The 19,999-nt window shown below is 48.3% G+C and overlaps 1 protein-coding gene across 1 annotated transcript in view; it reads right to left on the bottom strand.

Moving 5' to 3' along the window:
* Nucleotides 1-2,195: 2,195 nt before the first annotated feature.
* The window catches only part of GAP43 (growth associated protein 43), a 60,642-nt gene continuing 42,838 nt past the window's right edge, over nucleotides 2,196-19,999 (bottom strand). Inside the window, exon 3 of the mRNA XM_052794835.1 lies at nucleotides 2,196-8,237. Coding sequence (XP_052650795.1) covers nucleotides 8,149-8,237 — 89 coding nt within the window. The 3' untranslated portion in view covers nucleotides 2,196-8,148. The remainder of the gene's footprint in view (nucleotides 8,238-19,999) is intronic.

Genomic DNA, 19,999 nt, shown 5'->3' with positions numbered 1-19,999 from the left:
CTTTCTGCAAACCCTGCCGCTCAGCTACAGTCAGCGGTTCTCCTCTGAGAGAAATGGGCTTTTACTTCCTTGCCTCTCTTATTATTCATGTTCAGCGTTCCCTGCCAAGCTAAATGAAAATTATTTCCCCTTTAATAAACAGAAGTGGCCCTACATGGAGAAAAATGATTTCATTTTTAATAAACAAAAGTGATCTTAGGTACAGAAGTGCATAATTTCCTTTGTCTGGCTTTTTCTGCTCATCTTCAGAGAGCAGCAGCACCTGTCAGACTGGACGCCAGCTCCGCGTACGATGGTAAAACAGGGCAGAGTGTAGCAGATTAGGAGATCGTAAAGGTCTCTTACAGGGTGCTTCATGCTGCCTGCTGGGTAAAGGATAGCAGACTTTTAGAAATTTGAGTGATAGTATGAGAAACACTGGTCTTTTTTGCCCGTGACCTCAGTAGGGCAATGAAGGTGGCAAGTGTGCTGCGAAGCTGTTGGCATTGTCAAAACCCAGGAAAACCTGACTCTCCTGTTGCGGTTTCCCCAAGGAGAGGAGGTCTCCTCTGCATATTCGCAGCTAAGCCAGGGGACCACCACGGGAATTGGAAACACATGGCTCACGTCTCACAGAAGCTAGGGAAAGGCTGGCGGTGCAGTCCGTGAACGTAAGCAGCACTCGGAAGGGAGTTCACCTGGGCCAAGAGGCAATGGGGGCAAACACCCAAGGTGAGTCATGGGTCATTTTGGACGACTCAGGCAGAAAGTTTATTTCCAGCTCACAGTGGCAAGAGCGTGACACTGGAAAGCACGCGCAACGAGCTTTGTGTGCCCGGCCAGAAAGTCCCTGGCAGAGATTTACGTTAGGCTGAGTGTTTCAGCTGACACACGTGCCGTGGCACAACCGTTCAGCCTCCTGCCCCCCCCCCGCTGTGTAAAAGATAAAAGAGTGCAAGGCAGCCTGGCTACCCCAAGACACCATTTACTTGGAGGGAAGGTCCTTGGCTGCCCCTTTACAGATGTTTTGCCCCACTGAAGCAAAGCCAGTCTGCCAGGGTTGAGCCCTACAATCTAGCGATGTGGCTAATTGAAACCACTTGATTTTGAATGCTAAATATTTGTTTGCATACAAGCTGGAGTCCACGCCTTTTTTGGAGAAGCTACGGGGCAACTGATGATTACATGCAAGAATACAGACATCTAATTGTGTCATTTTCATTTGTAAATTGGCACTTTGTCCAGAATCCATGTGAGGTGCCGAGGTCTGCTCTGTTTCCCAGGCAGCTCCTTGGACCCTCATCAGGAATTTTCCTGGGCCCTTGCTAAGCCAGCTGCTGTATTTCAGAGATGAGTTGCAAGTGATTTCTAAATAGCGGTTGCAAAGCTTCCTGGGATGAATAGATGTGATAAAAATGCTTGATTTCAGCTCTGCTCTTGAGCTGCTGACAGATACAGCACAGCATTAAGTCAGCAGCCGAGCCCAGCCTGGGCAGCAATTGCTGCTCTGTTCATATTTCATTGAACTTGGCACAAAGTTGATACTGAGGGAAATAACTTGGTGGGACTTCTTAGGTGCTGAAATATATATTCCTATCTCAAAAACTTCTGGAGTTTCCCAGTGAAATACTGAAGCTTTAAATCCAATGAGGAATTTGATACCTTTAGACACACTTGCACAAGGTTGCCTAATTGTGTAAAAAAATTTATTCCATTTTGTACTCACTTTTCCTTAAACATGCTGAGTGCTTTACTGAATGGTGACCCACATCACCATTTCTACGTCCAAGCAGATTCCCTTACTTGGAACAACATCCCAGGCCCAGCATTTTGCTGTCGACATATTGCAGATATATGGTGCCGAAGCACAGCTTTCCTTGGTTCAGCCTGGTTTCAGGTGATGTCTGTTCCTTATTATATAAATACCAGCACTTTTGCACAGGGAGACCGCATCTTGCATCAGGCCTGTATCTTCTACCTCAATAGACATTTAACAACAGTAAAAACATACCAGGCCTTTTACTTTACCCTTTCTTTTTAACATAGGTTTTTACCTGGACAGAATAAGTAGAAAGTATTTCTTTCCACAGTAATAGGACTTGACTGAGAAGGTAAAGGGAGAATGGAAAGAGATTTTTTTGTAAAAGCATTGAAATCCTACACAAGGGAGAAACTTCTATTCCAGGAAGAAATAATTGCACACAACTACACGTATCTATAAGTGAGAGACTTTATTTGAACCAATTTTTCAAATACAGACATCTGTATTATTCTCACTTCTCGGGAATGTTTTCTGCTCATTTTTGAAGCTTGCAACCTTAGGACAATATTCAGGACATATGTGTACATTAGATCTCTGCAGATGGACACATTCATAATGCACAAGTACAATGAGTGAGAGACTCTTTCCAGATCCTCACACAAGAGCATCGGAAATGGGCCGCTCTAATCGTCAAGTTCTGCTCTTATTAGCTTCCAGACACGTCACAGTTCTTGATACTCTCTAGGCTGTAGCCACCTTCTTCAGGCCCCGATTTACTACAGTGTTACTTCAGCTGTATGCCAGTGTAACTCCTCAAAATAGGGCTTAGGTGATGCACAGGGATGTGTTTCGTTCATTGGGAACAGGCATGAGCAGAAAAACCAAGCTATTGGATGAATGGTTCACCTAGGATTTTCTTTTGTGAGAGTAGTCTAGGTCTCAGGCAGGGATTTTTTTTTTTTTTGGAAGTGACCAGTGGTTCTGGGTGTGTAATACATGAATCCTGATGTTCAGAGAATACAGGGGACCTGTGGATTGGGCCCCAGTGAGGTGTCTCTCAAGTTGGGCACTCCAGACGTGAGCCACTGGGGTCACTAGCCTGTTCTGCAAATCTCGACCTTCACCTCTTCTTCCAAGTATTGCTCAACAGAGGAATGTAGTAATAAAGCATTGTAGGTAAGAATGCAGGCTCGCACATGACCTGAGATCAACACCCTGAAAAATGGATAGAGGGTAGCGCTTTCAGGACCACCTAAATGACTCATGATCTTCAGTTCCGTTTTGGAAAATGACTGGAGAATTTTAGGCCTGAGACCACAAATTCGCTGCAGAGAGGAGTTTGGACATCCTTCAACATCTGGGCCTTAGGAGCTTACGTCTCTTTGAAAGCCAGTGAAATGCGTGCTCTCAAGCGCCCACGTCACTTAGGTTATTCTGAAAACTGTACCCTATATACATATGGGTAGATAAGGGGCAGACTTTCACAGGCACAAGTGGCAGTTAGACATGTAACTCCCATTGATTTTTTTTTCCCCCTCGGGGACCTGGAAAATCCCCCCCCGAGGAGTTGAATCCTCCTCTCGCATTATTTTCACACCAGATTAACACCACTGGTTCCAGTGGAGCGACTCCTGAGTTACCCCGGTGTGAGCGAGAGGAGAACCAGTCCTGAGGTGCTCTAAATATCCAGTGAAAGTGCTAATGTGACAATGCGGAAAAGCAGGGAATCTGAGCACAGGCCTGGAAGAGGACCCCCCGCCACCACCCCCCCGCACTGCTGAGCTGCAGGTCACCACCGAACGGACTTCTTAGCCAAGAGGGGCCACAAAAACATTTATTCAGACCCTTCCCTCCATCTCTGCAAACCACAGCCGCTCTGTTGCCTTCCTAAGACACCTATGACAAACACCAAACCTTCAGTACAAAAAGCCTCACGTTCTAGTTTGCCATTCGGAGACCGCAGAAAAAAAGAAATAACTCCCGGGGGAGAGTTTGGTAGGAACTCCCTCTTTCTTTCTTTCTTTCGTCTTTCCTTTCTTTCTAAACCCCTCTCATCCACTCATGGCCATTTCTTTCATTTAGAGTAACACATTCCCCAAGCGATGGTGTTACGTTGTCACCGTAGGTGAGTTCCTTCTAGCTAAGGCCTCTCACGGGGCTGCATTAGGGTTTAGGGTTGGAAAACACTGGGTCTGAAGGGATCTCAGCAGGATGCCCTTCCCCTCCCTTTGGAATGTGGCTCACGGTGGAGCTTCTTGGCTGATGCAACTATTGCAAGGGTTGTGGGTTTTTGTATGCCATCAACGCAGACAGTCTGTGGATGCCATAAGCATTGCAAAGCAGACCAAATTCATGCGAATGATCTACTGCATTGACCGGGGGTGTTAGGTTGGCATTTTTTACACTTTTCCAAGGCTTAGTCTAGATGAGGTGAAATGTCAAGAGCTGGCCTACAGCTGGTAGGAGCATTCAGTACAGATGTGGATCACTAGCATATCTTACTACAGAGGCATGGAAAAAGCCCCTCTTGGACCCTGAATTTCCACAGCTCTGTACGTAAGGTCAGGCACCATATTCCCAGTGTGAGTCATTCTGACATGCCCTTTCCTCTCCATCCATAAAGTAACAACAACCACAGACACCTCCAGGCAAAGCTATATCCTCTTCAGGGAGAGAGGATTAGATATATTCTCCCTGGGGAATTCGTGTTGGTTGTTGCATCAGGAGTAGCAGAAAAGCTCCAACTACTGCGCTGGATACTCTTTGCTCTACTCTTTACTTCTGGGACCTCCTGCCTCTTGTGCTGCTTAGCTCACTTGATAGCCTGCTAGAAAAATCGTTCCTCAAATACCCCTGTTCTCCTTCCAGTTTCCATCCCATGCCGCATCCTTTATACTGTTTGCTTTTAGCCTTTTAAAATCTAGCTGAAGAGGCAACTCAAGGAAATCCAAATGCTTTTCTCTGCTCTCTTCCTGTACCCTGAAGACAGCCCAGCTTCCTATACAAATCTTGTGTATTACACATGAAACCACTGCCTGCTCAAGGCAGGGTTTGTCTGTGTGCTCTCTCTCACGCTCTCTTTGCCCTGACTCTCCAGCAGGATCAGGACACGGTACAATAAGAAAGATAGGGGGTTGCTTGGTTACAGCTAGTAATTTTAAACTGGAACCAAGGGAGAGGAATTAGTATTTAAATTATTTAGGTTTGCAGTTGGTAACCACATATCCCGTTCTCTTTGTGGGGGAAAAAACCAAAACACAAAACCCAACCCTTTGTTCTCTAAGCAACATGGCAAAGTATGTTCTTACGAATGGTGACAAAACACGCGCGATGCCCCAACCATCAGCCAAGGGGGAGGCAACATGCGAAATACAAAGATAAAACATCCCTGGGGAGAGAAAAGTGTTTGGGTTTTGAGGAGGGAGGAAGGCCTATGTCCAGGAAGACATGAGAGGCAGTTTTGTTTTCCATATAAAGTTAAAAATAGTAACAGTAAACTGGAGGCAAGATGAAAAGTTTGGGGTCTGAAGTTAGAAGAGCAGGGAGACCACGCGGTCTTTGCAGAAACAGGCAAGACAGTCCTTAAGAAAACTCTTGTAAATGGTCATGACAGGAGATGAAGCTGAACAAAAACCGTGCTCTCTCCTTCCTGCCTCCTCCCAAACACCTCTCCCACAAATCCTGAGAGCTGAACCTCAGTTCTCTCGACTCGGTGCTAGAGACACGGGGCGTCTGCAACGTCCGAGCTGGGCTGGGCACCTCGTGTGCTACGAACAGCAAACATACTCTACGCCTCTCCTGCCTACGCCTCGGCCCCCCCCCGTGTCCGTCAGAGCGCTCTCCCTCCCCAAACACCATCCACCCCCCTGCCGCTTCCACGGCAGAAACGGGCAGGGTGGTGAGACCTGACATACGGTCCAAGCAATGCCTGATGTCCGCGCTACATTTGCTGAATTGAGGTCAGGCTGGAAGGTGTCTCAGGGTTTACCACCCATCATGACATGGGAATATTAGCATATATATCGTTTATGAAGTATGACACAATACCTATCTGTCAGTCAGCCCATCTTTCTACCTATTTAGTCTGTCTAATCTACTTTAGCTAGCTACGTTTCACTATCTCTATCAATCATCTATTGCTCCATATTATCTAATTTCTTCCTGTCTCTCTCTCATCTTTTTCACTCTAATCTTTCTTACTCTAGCTATACTCCCCTCTCTCTCCCTATCATCCATCTATCCACTCGAAAATCTTTTCCCCCCTCCTCTCTCTAATCCCTGTTTTTATAAATCTCTGTCCAATCTCTCTCCCACTCTCTCTTTCCCTCTCTTTTTTAAAATCCTCCCTCTCTCTCTCTCTCTTATTTCTACACAACGCCAGGAAGCACATGGAAATCAATCCTGATGCGTTTTGATGGCACTTCCAGTGAGCGGTCTACGTTCAAACCAATCATCTCTGAGGAGACACTGTTCATCTTTTCTCCCTATTTCCAACAAAGAGATGGAGGAGAACAAAGGAGTAGGGCAGGGAGGGCCAGCCAGCCCTCTGAAGGCCACAGGGCTGCCACTCCAAGCATCAGCCACCAAGGGACGTTGGGGCTGTCAGCAGACCCGTCTTTTTGGTGTTACTGCTGTGAGGTCAATTTAATTGTGGCCCTGCAGCATCGTACGGCAATCCTGCAGGGTACGCTGGCTGTCATGGCCAACGTGGCCAGGAAACCATGCACAAGCTGGTGGGAAAGCACATGATAATAATCAGGGCAGTGAAAGAGCGATAACTGGGCTTTTATGAAAGCCCGGTTATTACTGAATATATTTTAACAGTTCGCTCTCGCAGCTCATGAACAGAGCAGCAGCCCCCGAGGGCTGTTCAGGCTCAGGCCGGGCGTCTGTCAGTCCTCCGCCGGGACAGGCTGGGTCGAGCGGGGCGCGCGGTCGGCACGCACACGGGACCATCCCGCACCCCGCGGAAAGCGGTGGTGGAGATCGGCGCGGCGGTGCTCTGCCCGCGGCGCCAAGCCTGCGCCACGCTTTTAGCTGGCTGCGAGGGAAGGCCATAAATAACAGCTAAAAGCCTTGGCCCTCGTTAGAGCTGGGTGAACCATCCCAGGTTTTGCCAGGGAGCAGGAGTGAGGTATTTCTCAGTGTCGTCGACTGGCTCTTACACCACCAGACCTTGTCCTGCTCACGTGCCTATTTATTCAATGCATTGGCCCAATTTACTTTGCCAATCAGAACATTTTTGGAGGGCCACGCTAAGCTACTCAATGACTTCTCCAACTCTAGCCCCATGGGGTGAGTGTCACCCCGCTGCTGGGGGGAGCTCAGGCCCTGGGACCCTGTCCCCTCACGGCCCTTGGTAAACCCCTCAACAGGGGTCGGACCTTCAGCATGGACCAAAGCTGGTCCTTCTGCTGGCTTATCCCTCCAAGGTCACCAAAATTCTCCAAATCAGGGCCTAGAGGTATCCTAGAGGGCTGCTTATTTTGCTCTTTCCTAAAACTGATTTTGCTACTTTCATTACTTATGTTAGTTCGTGCTAACACCTCACTCAAAAATCCAAGCCTGCTTCCCTTAAAAATCCCCTCAGCAGTGCCAGGGAGAGTGGTCGGTCACTGACCAGCGGCCGAGGAGCACAGCGGGGCCACGAAAGAAGCGGCCCACCAAAGACCGCAGGCCAGCAGGATGTACGGCAGCATAGAAATGCGACACGGTGGTATTAATGATCATTATTCTCATTTATTATAATTATTGTTCAGTTTGAAAAAGGAGCCTGGAGCCAAGCGTTACGCTAATTGGCACATTTTTTTGTTGTTGTTTTAGTTCTGAAAACAAACTGGGGTTTAGTATTATTTTTCATTCGTTTGTTTGTTTGGTTTGGTCTTTTTTTTCTTTTCTTTCGTTCATTCCATCACATTGAAAAAGGAAGAAAAGGAATTTCTTTTTTCCTCTTTTGTTTTAACTCACTCGGTAAGTCTGGACTCCTCGGATGAACGTAACATTGCACACACACACACTTGGAGGAGAGAGAGAGGGGGGGGAGAGAGAGAGAGCGCGCTCGCGGTGGGCAGACAGACACACGCACGCGCCAGGTCAAAGAACTCTGATACAGTGCAAGAATTTTCCCAAAATGATTGGATCATCATTACCAAAAAACTCGCCATAACAACACCAAGAAACAAAGAAATGTTTAAGCCACACTGTTTGACTGGGATTTTTCCTGCTTTTTTTTTTTTTTCTTTAAATGTTTGCCACACAGAGAGAAAAAGGGTTTAAGTGGGAATGGGAGAGGGACGGACAGGCTCACAGATGTGAGCAGGAAGGGGGGAGATCGAGATTGGGGTAGGAAGGAAGGATAGAGGATAGGGGGAGGGAGGGAGGGGCAATGGGGAGTCATTTCTTAATGTTCAGGCATTTTCTTGGTCCGCCTTGCTCTCTTCTTCTTTCACCTCTTCCTGCTGGGCACTTTCAGTAGGTTTGGTTTCTTCTACAGCATCTAGTGGGGAAAGAGATGGTCCAGAGTTAGTCAGCCATGAGCAACAGCATCCTGCACGTGCACACAGCCATCGCATGATGGACTGCGTGGCTTCAGGCTTCCCTCTCCCCAAAGTGACTCAGGTCTCAAAGTCCCTGGCATTTCTGCAGCACGGAAGGAACGTGTCAGGGTTCAGCCCAGCAGGCAAGTGTGTAGCTCTCACAAAACGCCTCCAGCCCCACCAGAAAGCATGTGCAACTGGAAGGAGCTGCCTGGCTTGCTGCTGCTGTCACGGGCGACCACCATTCATTTCATCAGGTGCACCGATCAGACTCTCGGCTTACCAGCTAGATCACGCACCCTTTTACTGAACCCCCCGACTGTGCCAACCACTGTTGCATGTTGGCCCCTAATTCCGCTACGCATCCTCCCAGCCAAGGCTTAAAGAGCTCACAAAGAGAAAACCCTACACACACTTGAAGCTTGCAAGACCCAGCGGGAAATGTTTTATAACCTGGAACTCAGACTTCTCTTACGCTAAACAGAGATCTAGAGAAATGTCTCTAGCCTTCAAGAATGGGAGCCTTCATCCGGGAGGTTGTCACGTCTCTCCGGTTTTCTGGGCTCTCCTTTCGAAGGCAGAGTTTCCCCGGGGGGAAGCAATGAGTGTAACTGGAGGCTAGGCCTGCCTATCCATCAGACACTTTGTTCTGGCACACTGTTCACATGAGAAGTTAAAATGAATGCTAGGAGCAATCCCACAACGATGAACTAGACAGGGGATCAGAACCGAGGGGAAGGCAGAGGCAGCCGAGAGAGACAAGACAAACGAAAGGAGCACCTCTCAGGCTGGAGCGATCTTATTGCTGGGGTCATCCAGCCCCAGACACCATGCCCCTTCATTGCAGCAGGACAGATTTAATTGTCTCTGAGTTCCTGCTGACCATCTCTCATCATCTTTACATCAGGGTACACTACCATGTTCCCGGGCCTCCTTCAGAAACCCCACTAAGGTCTATGCACCGTGTGGATTGCTTTTTACAGGAGAAGGTGATGGTTCACCCAGGGCTGTAAGGTAGAATAATGCACAAGGGTCTTAGTGGTCTGCTCCATCGCCAAATCTGCCCGTTCCTCACTGACTCCCCCTCCCACACATACATACACACAGACCATGGAGAGGCCAAGCAAGCGGCATTAGTCCAGACTTGGGATAAAGAACAGGGAAAACAAAGAAGTGCTGAACGGCTGGGTGCTGTGGGACAGATCACAAGATTGGTATGTCACATACCTCAATGCCGGCTCTCGACATACCTCCGTAGCATCACTGTATCTCCGGTGGTCATTCAGAGAGGACTGTGGGGTCCCTGGACAGTTCCTGGCTTCTCTGATGGGCTATCACATTACATTATACCAGCAAATAAAATGGGCCAGGGACTGCTCTCTGGCCCCGAGGCCAGCTGGCACCACGCAGCTCACGTCCATACAGCTAAACGCTCTTACTCTCCAGAACAGGGTGGCTGTGTTTGGGAGCTGTCTGGGGCAAAGCTAGTTGGCCTAATCAAAAATCACACCATGGCCCATGCCGTCAGCTTAACGATATGGATGTTCACATGCCAATGTTTAGTTTGCAAGGATTAGCATCCTCACACCCATGTTTAGCATTAGTGAGAATGCTAATTGGGATGTGAAACTTTCCTTACTGACACGGTTTATGCATTTTGGCCTGGTCCATTCGATGCCATCAGATGGCAGACTTGTATTTGCTTCCAACACTGGCAGTAGGTGCTGCATTCCTGCTTCCCTCTCCCCCTCGGCTCTTTAGCCTAGCTTTTAAATATGTTCCTAGGCACCACTTCCATACAGATCACCTTTAAGACGTGTGTAACTTCCTAACCTGAATCGTCTTCATTAAAGGCTCTGCTTCTGGACCTTCAAATACTTTTTGTCTTAGTAAGTCCTGACTGCTGATTTTCCAAAAGGACAAAGTCTGTGGGAACATCCCCATGGCCTGAGCCCCTGCACCTGCAAACCCACTGTCAGCAAAAACATCTGTAGACTTTCTTTCCCTTGATACTGAACAGCTAAACAGAATGCTACTCAAGGACTCCTTCTATATATGGTACAGCTACAACCATGAACCAAAGATAAAATAGGCTACAGATTAAAATGGGATGCAAGTATCATTGCAAGGCAAAGCAGGCCAACTTGCCCTAGCTTTGTTAATTTTTCTGAATGACTTGATCACACTCCACTGGGGAGGGAGGGGAGTCCTTTTAATCCCGCTCTTCTCCAAGGCATTCATAGCAGGAGACACATGGTATTATGGAGCCGAGAGTAGAATCCTAATGCAAAAACATCTACCCCTAAATTTGAGCCAAAAGACTATCGTTAGCCAGCAGCAAAGCATGCTTTGCTATAAGGCTCTGATAGATCCTAGTAAGGCAGAATTTGGTTTTTTGCGCACATAAATGCAAGATGGATGGAAGAGCAACAAAGGATAGGCAATGCGCCTTCAGGAACGCAAGCCCTGACACTGTATTTCATTATGTTTAAAACTTTCTGTGTCTTCCTACTGAAAATATGCATAGATTTTAGCCAGCAGTCCCCACAGCCTCCTCAGGACAGCACAACAGAAGGGCCCATAATGCAGCAGGCGCAGTGATAGACACTGGGAGGTCCTGCATACCTGCTGTGATACCGAGTGCCTTGGCCAAGACACACAAACTGCTAAGTTGCACAGATGCCCACGTTAAATCAGCAGCTAAAAGTGGGGTCCAGCTCCAACGGTGGTAGGCTCTTGACAATGAACTTCAGCAAGAAGTAATATCACAAAGGATAAAAAATTCAGCACAAAAAATAAAGTTCAAGCTGTGGCACTGCTAAACAACAGCAGTGAAAAGAAGAGGATTCTCAGTGCAATGGGAGCAACGCAGCACAACCCTACTGACATCAGGGCCAGTTAATAGCAGTTTCTGATTCACGAGGAGAGATGAGATGGTTTATCTGACTCACCCTTCACTGGTTTGTTTGATGCAGGCTATTTCTGCAGTATGTTCTCTGGGGTTCTCTCCAGTCTAGTTTTCAATGTCCCAGCAAAGGAAGGCAAGGTATTCCTGGGGAGATCAGTAAATGGCTATCCTGGGGATTCCATACATCAGAGAGGATATTTCTTACATTGCTTTTTACCCACTTCCTTGAACTCTGGGCTGTCACACCTGTTGGTTTGTAGTGGACAGATACAGTTATACAGACAGAACTGCAGAGCCTTGGCATTTTACACTCACTTTGCACTTCGTTGGAATAGGTGTAAAAGGTGACAAAAAAGCAGGTGAGAATTCAGGGCATTTAAGCAAAATGTTCCGTCCCCTGCTCGAGGAACAAAAGCATTTCATCCTGGGTGGCCAAATTTCCATCTGTCTAAAGCTGCCTCCCTTCTGAACATGCCAGCACTGTGAGATCTCCTCCTGCACGATCAGTCCCCTGTGTCCTCTTGCAAGGGAGAGAACAAACAGGTGGCAGTGATTTATTCCAGATGGACCTGGACTGGGGCAGCACCGAGATCATGAAATGGGAAAGTTGAAGTGGGAGTGGATGGACAACTCACCTAACTCCAGACATCTACACAAAGACATCTCCAGCTGATCTTCTCACCTTCTGCTCCCTTTCTAATTAGTGGAAATAAACATGACATTCTAGGACTCTATTAACCTGACCTATTTAGATGCCTGCTTTAGGACAAGAGGAGTCTCAGCCTGGGAACACCTACATCTTTAGCAAGCCAAGGTGGAGACATACACATTTGTTATAAAGCACTCCAGCTACAGAGCAAAAGAGAAGGGCCCAAACTCACAAAATGAGAACACAACATGTGCATGTGTGGAGGAAACAGAACAGGAGGGGAGGCTGAGCTGTAATACGAAGCAAAAGAAGCCTGAGGAGGGGCCAAAAAAAAAAAAAAATCTGTCCTCAAAGATAAAGCAGGAATGGCTAGGTCAAAAAGCTAAAAAACCCACCGCAAAACAAGACCAACAACAAAAACCACCTAGTTTGTGCTTGCAATCATCACCCTCACAGTTGTTTTAATGCACATCAGTCATCACTTGCACTTTTCCTGGTTATTCCCATCCTGTGGTCCCCCCCAGACCCAGCTTTGAGATTTTAGTTTGTTTTGCAGTTTTGCCTTTTGTTTCAGTCCTTTGAAATCTATGCTGCAGTCCAAATCATCCTATAGCATGGGATAATTTTGCCAAAGAGACAGGCATCTGTGAGCTGAGCTGCCACCAACCTCACTTCAATCTAGCACCCTGCACGGGGCAGCCAAGTTGAGAAACCTTTTGGGCAGCCTCAGACAAACCTTAAGCTGTGACTGCAGAATTGCTTAAGCGATAGAGCTTCGTGGTGGGTGAGGCTGAAGTGCACTTGCTTCCCAGCTGAAGGACCTGCGTCAGAGACATGCTTCATACCTACAGCTCCAACTGGTACCTGCTAGGGAACTGCCTTGCCCATGGCAGAGGAACGGTATGGAAGTGAACTACAGATCCTTGCTGAAATAGGGTCTTAGAGAGCTCCTGCCCCTCAGCACTCCATTTATTTCCTGGAAAGGGTGAGAGTCATGTCTGTGAGCCCTGCTGCGGAGCAAACGCCTCGAACATATGCAGCTCTGGTTGCTGTAAAGCTGAAGCAGGCACGCAAGCAGCAGTTTTGCTGGATGGTGGTACTTCCAGCTGCCTTTGCCTACACTGTGCTCTAATGGCTAAGCGTGCAGGCTCCTCTCCAAGTCTCTCCACTGCCCTACATTAGTGAAATTAGGTTGAGTGGATTTCCGGGTAAAACACTGTCTCTTGGGACCTGCCCAGCTCCCGTCTGACTTGCCAAGATTAATTAAATCAGAGCAGACATCAGCTTATGACCATAGTAGCAGCAACCTCTCTGCTGATCATTTCTTTTGTGGCTGGTGGCTTGGGTTCTGTTTTCCTTTTTGTCCCTGTTCCACTGCAGATCTTTAAATTACCACAGCCAATGCCAAGACAAGAGAAATTGCACAAACACTCTGGGATTCTACTACAGATGCAGGGATTTTGCTTTTGCTGCTTTCCCACTGTTTGCATTATTATTGCTGATATTGATTGTGCAGCTAGAACTCTCCCGTGCCTTCACGCTAAAGTATTGCCCAGATCTACTCAGCCGCTGCTCTTTCTCTAGCATTTGTCCTGCTCACTCCTTTCTCCCTCTGTCCTCTGCCAACTACAGCTTGGTCAGAGATGGAACTGAAAACCTGTGCCTCGTCTGGTCTCCTCTTTGCTCCAAAATATTAATCTGGGTTTTCCTGCCCTATTATAAGCAGACCTCGGCTGCCCCAGAGATGACTCTGTTTAGAGACATTTTTTGGAGGGTAAGGAGCACTGGAAGGCCCCATTTAAAATCCCTGACCTGAGCCTCTCCTGATTTTAATGACATTTGGATCAGATTTGGATCCAGGCTTCACAGCTTGATTCATCTGTCCCAATCCATCTGTCCTTCTAGCCAGCCAGAAGCCGATTCCAGGCAGACGATGGTAGGTCTGAGACTGCTGAAATGAGACACACTTCAGGTTCAGAGCTGTTGCTGATACAGTTCTCTTCCCGATCCAAGTTAGCCCATTGCAGTCAGTCAGCCCTACAATGCGTCATATGCAGTGCTAAAATCCTACGCCCTCCCCACTCGCTGCTTCTGAAAACTGGCAGACTTATGCTGCCCGGTAAAACACTGAGAAATGAAGGAATTGGGTATTTCAGGTGAGTGGCTGAGTCTGGTCCAGGGGACTGACTTGCATGATTTCTCCCAAGCCCCTGGTGAATCCCTCACTCGCTAAAGACAAACCCAGGGTACCACCTCGTTCCCGGGAGCCCTGGGGGTTCTGGTGGGCATCTGGCACCTGGGAGATCTGCATACCCTATACCCTTGGCAAACCCTGCAACAAGGTGGTGGGGAAGGATGTCCCCACTGCAAGCAGCAGGCAGGAGGTCCAGGGAAGTTCCCCAGTAACTACAGGAAAGAAGCAGGCAAAGAAGCCTGTTAAGGTTAAAACAAAAAGGTGAATACGGCCACAATACATGGTAGTTTGGGCCTCTTGTTCCTGGACTGCCTCATCTTTGTTTCAGCGCCATGTATGCCAACCTCAGTTGCTCTAGCAGAGATCAAAAAAACAACTTCTGCCAGTCCCATGGCTGATGACTTTGGTCCAAGCTTGGACGGCTGCCTCTTTTTCTGATCCTGCTAAATCCTCAGAGGACAGCCAGCCCCAGTTCTGTCGCCCCAGCTGCCTTTGCGCTTTGTCAGGCCGAAGAGCCAGTGGCTTAGGGATTTCCTCTCCCTCTCCTCCTGCCCTGTGCCTTTCTTCTCCCAGCACCACCACGGAAATCCCACCCTGCATCGGCATCCATGTGTGCAGTAGATGGTAAGGGAGGGAGCGGTGGCAGAGATGCTCGGGGTGCACGGCGGCGGGGAGGGGGTGCTGAGGGGAGTCAGGCTCGCAGCTCCATTGCAAAGCATCTTTCACAGTGTCTAGACACCAGCTGCCGGGTTGCCATGGAAACTCCCCAACTTTGGCTGATGGGAGGGAGCAGTGAGGTCTCCAGAGAAATGGGAGTGGTGGAGGAAGAGGGTGGAGAGAGAAAAGGGAGGATGTTCCTTGTGAACGTGAGGTGTTAACCCTGTTACAGCTACAGTTGCAAATATTTTTGCTTCCTGGAGAATGGGAAAGAAGCGGCTCTCCTTTCTTCCACTGCCGTTTCCTTCCCACACCGATGGATGCAGCCAGGCCTGAAGGCTGAGACAAATGACCTGCCTACTGCTGGCTGGTCATTTATTCCTGCCTCTTACCAGCACTTTTTGCCCAAACTTCCTGTGTACGGTACCTATAACCAGGCAACTGCAATCCAGCTAGGGCTGGAAGAAGCCTAACGCGGTGGTTAGGTTTTCAGACAGTGAGATCTCCTTTAATAACGCCTCTCTCTTGGCCACCGTCGCTGCTACAAGCAAATGCAGCTCCAGGGAGGACAGGGTGCTTGTATCCATCACGGTGCTTCCGTGGGGATGCTTTGCTGCACCAGAAAGTGGTGGGCAAGTGGGAGGCTGTGTAGTACAGCGGCCAAAGGGGAGGTAGAAGAGCCCTTTTGGATGAGGGTGCCTTGGAGGCAGATGTTTTTCACTGGTATTGAGTGGCCTCCTGCCAAACAGCATCAAAGGTGCTGACCTTGACAGACTCCTACCAAGGCTCCGCGGTCTTTACGGCCAGGGACCCTGAAGTGGAGAAATGGGAAGTGACTTGCACAGGGTCTTTACAGCCATCAGCTGGGGTCAGAGCTGATCTGATTCCCAATCAGTTGCTCAGCTGCCCTGCTGGAGCAGAAAGGCTCCCTTCAGGAGAGGTTCCAAGCTACCAGCCTCTCCATCTCCCCCAAAAGTGTGAGACAAAGTCAAAGATGCCTCTGCAGACATTCAGACCACAGTTCTTCATTATCCACTGCTTGACTTGCCAGCAGGGTAGTGTATTGGGTTTTTTAGATACAATATGCAGATCATACTGGATATATGAGATAAAACAGGATATAATATCCAGATCATACATTTATGATGATCCCAGACCATTGTGAACTTCGAGAGCTGCCTCCATTGTGACCTTCCCAAATTGCTACAGGCGGCCAGCAATGCAAGTATTTATCTGGTCTTCATCACCTCAACAATGGCCTAACTCACAATCATGGAGGTATTTAATCTTTGTGTCATCCCAGTGAAGAAAGCAAAGGCTTTTATCTGCATTTTAGAGTGAGCAAAGTATGACGAACTGGGCTGTGGTCACACAAAAGCCTGTGGTGTACCCCAAAGGCTGAATCACCTTGGCTCTTCATTCCAGCATCTCAACCAGCCACTCTGCACACAGCAGAACTTTCATAGGCATGATGCCTTAGTCCCGTGATTTCTGAAGTTCCACAAAGTCCTAATTTCAGGCCAAAACTGGATATGCAGCAATCTCAGCAACACACCTCACCCCAAACCATCACAGGAAGGCAGGCAGAAGAAAGGCTTTCATTACTTCACCTGAGAAAAACCTAAGAAGAAATAACCCACAAGTTGTTCTTTACTTTTCTCCTCCTCTGCCCCTGTTATTTCACATAGGTCCTGCAGACCAGAAAGTCTACTCTTTTTAATTCCTTAAATACCTTGTGATTTGAACAGCTTGAATATAGAGGTTTTTACTTGCTTCCAGCTGTGGAATCTAACAGTTGGCAGCTGCTCTTGGCATACACGTTGGAACACACGATGTCCCCATCTTGTGCAACAGTATTCTTTTGTGTAACCCATCTTTTCCCCCTTGCTGGGTTAAGTTCTGGAGGATGGTTTAGAAACAGAGGGCATGTGAGGGGCCAGAAGAACAAAGTCTTGGTAAGACCTATCCATTCATTCTTTTCTTTAGCCTCTCTAGGGTGGCTGCCATGTGAGACCATAGGGGAGGAATCAGAGGAAAGATAAGAAGAAATGGAAACACCCTGAGTAGATCATGGCCAAATGAGCAAAATGCAGCCTTATTGAAGTGACTGATAGCGATTCCTGTGCAGCCAAGACATTTCTAGCACAGTAATTAATTCAGGGAGTGAAGCTTACAGCACTTTGGGGATGGAGGTCTGGGTTTGGGGAGGTCTGGGTTTGGAGAGGCCTGGCAGATGCACAGCAAGTGACAGAAGTTTGATAGACACATCAGATCCTCAGAGGTTTGCCCATCTTACAGCTCTGCTGATCAGCCTGGCAATTGTGGTAGGATCAGTAGGGGGATAAAAATGAACCCAAAACTGTGGCAGACTGCTGGCATTCATGCACTGCTGATCCTGAAATAAAGAGGGTTAAGGAGAGGAAGGAAACGTGCAGAGTGCTAGAGCCTTTGCGTTCTCCATCTACCACTCCCACCTCATCACACAGGACCGGCTCTGAGGCTCCTCTTCTCCCCTGCCCCGGCAAAGATGGCCAGGGAAAAGAGGCCAGAGGAGGAAATCTTCCCTAATTGCAGCAAAAAGGTCTAGAAATTCCTTCAGTGCATCCAGAATTCATGCACCACTCCTCCCCTCATACTCCTCCCCCTTCAGCTGTCGGTGGTAGGAAAACAAATTGCTGCAGCCCTTACTACAAACCATGCTCCCGCCTCCCTTCCCCCAGCCCAAAAGACATGTGCCATTCATAAGCTGCCTGACTGCTGGTCTCCGTTATTAAAGCCTAGAAGGCTGATAAATTGGGGATTCATGGAGCCTGCAAGCCTCCAACAACCAGATTGCCATGGAAACCAGAGGCAGCCTCCATCTCCAGCAGAAATGATATTGATCTAGCTGAAGGCAGGGAATTACAATCAAGGAGAGGATATAAAATGTCTCTTTTTCTTCCTTTTCCCATCTTCCCATTTTGTGTTTAAATGAAGGAGAAATTTCATTTAGAGATCATTAGTTCGTTTCTGTCCATCATCATACACCAAGGCTCTGCAAATTGGATGCTAAAATGAATTAAGTGCCTGTTGTCAGGTGTTCCACAGCCATCTTGTTCATAACCATCCCCAGCAGTTGCAACATCACCACCACCATATTATTACTAATATTTCCCATACGCACAGCTGGTGTGCACACACGTAGGATCCCAATGTGTTTTGTGCAGAATGGACACTGAAACACAGCCGCTGCTCTCCAGGAGGTGGTTCAGGCTTAATGCTGTACCCACTGAAGCTCCTGGGGGCCTTTGCTTTTCGTTTCAACTTGAGGAGGTCATCACACACATTATGACAGCCCAGACATAGAAAGAGGCATTTTGAACTATAAGCACTTGTGGGGAAATGCCCACTTTGAGGCAACGCAGAGTGGCATTGCTGGTGCAGAGCAACCCTCCTCTTTGCCCAAAATCCCCTGTCTGGGACCGCTTAATCGTAGCCCTCCAGGGATGGAAAGATCAGGAGTCACGGCACCCGTCCTGCAAAACTGGATGGGCAGCTGGACGCTTTCCCCAGCTCATACTGCAAAGGCCAGATCCTCCTCGATCTGTCGCCTCATCCCTTGGGTGCCTGTGAGAAAGCCCAAGGGTTGGGAGGTGAAAAACCACAGCTTGACTTAAGGTGGGAGGTCGGACTGCATAGTCGCCTATTTCCACTCCAAGAAACCTCTGTGACCAGAGGTGTGGTGATGCTTGCCCAGCACGTGCTCAGCCCTAAGGGAAAGGAGGGTGTAGGGCAGCCCTGCGCCCGGTGCTGGCCATTTTCAGTGAGCTGAGCTGCACAGCAGGAAGGAAGGAGAGAGCTGCCTGGAAAACCTTTCACGAGCGCTCTCGTTGACAGCAGCAGTCTTCCCTGTGAAGGTGGCAGCAGCTAGCACCAGTAATTCTGATTTTAATTAAAATCTGGGATTTTTTTTTTTTTTTTTTTTTTAAACTCAACCTTCTCCCATTTTGGGAGGGACTTTCCAGCCTCTGAACTTTCTGAGCGCTGCGCCAAGCGAACTGGTGCAGCTGTCCCACAGTAGCCATCTCAGTTTAATTGGCTTTTCATAAGAACAGTTCAATCAGGCGGGTAATGAATTCGGCCTTGACATGAGGGCACCCAGTGAGGCAGCTGCAAATGCTGGGGAGACCTTGTAGGGGCACGGCGAGGCAGCCCCATGCACAGCCGGCCGTGCCGTGGTGGCACGAGGCCAGGTTGCATCACCTAACACCCTGGAGCAGCAGGTATGTCTGGGGTGTCAATGGCAAAGCCAAAGCTCTTCAGTACTGTCCACTACAGTGGAAAAAATGACCCTTATGGGGTGCTAAGACAGACCTTTGCCGAGCTAGCCTACGATGACAAGGCTTCTCTCCCTCATCAAAGGACATTTCAGCACGGCTGTGGTTGTCCCCTTGCTGATGCTGCCAGCCCAAGCCGGCCCTGGCTCGGCTGTGGGGCCAAGCAATAGCTGCTTCTCCACTATTGCATGAGTAGCCAAAATTTGCTATGAAGCTTAGCTCTGCACGGGTCCACAGAGGCTGAGTCACCACAGCTCCCACCTGCAGAGTTTCTAAGTTTTTGGCCAAGGTGGAACAGCCCATACTTTTGGCTTGGGCACCATCATTTTGACAGTGGCTGTCACAGAAGAGGGCTTTATCTGAGGCATGAACCCACCAGGCCAGAACTGCTCCGAAATTGCACTGAGGCATAGGAATTGGCACCCCACCATTCTGTGCTCATGTTGTCTTCCCTGGTCCTCTGCCTGATTTTATTTGCTGTAAAGGTCCTTGGCTCAGGTCTTGCCTGCTGGTCGCAGAGCGATGTTGTGAGATATCCACGTGAATGAACACATCTCTTCTTCTCCTGCTGGAGCTGTTCCACTTTCATAAATCATTAAATATTCATTGGACCAGAGGAAAACATTGACTCTGTAGACCAGTGGTGAGGGCACTCATCTGGAATGGGGGGAGACCAAACTCCACATCCTGGCTCCAGCAAATAATAAATAATTTATACAAAGTAGAACAGCTCCAGCAGGAGGCATCAGGGGAAATTTCATCCAGCAGCCCAATGGCTTGCTTGCAAAGCTCACTGGATTTCAGCTTCCTTGGGTAAGGCATGGGCCCATCTTGTCTTTCATCCCATTCAGGGAATACCTGACCCTCACGTGCTAGCTACATTAAAAGCAGGCAAAGGCTTCTCTTACTACTTTAATCTACAAATCCCATCGTTCCTGGTACTGGTACACTATGTTTGGTTTTGACAAATTAAAGGGTCCTTCAGTGAGAAAAAAAAA

This window comes from Harpia harpyja, chromosome 8, assembly GCF_026419915.1.
Source record: "Harpia harpyja isolate bHarHar1 chromosome 8, bHarHar1 primary haplotype, whole genome shotgun sequence".
Classification (NCBI taxonomy): Eukaryota; Metazoa; Chordata; class Aves; order Accipitriformes; family Accipitridae; genus Harpia; species Harpia harpyja.
This window is presented reverse-complemented; position numbering and strand designations above follow the sequence as displayed.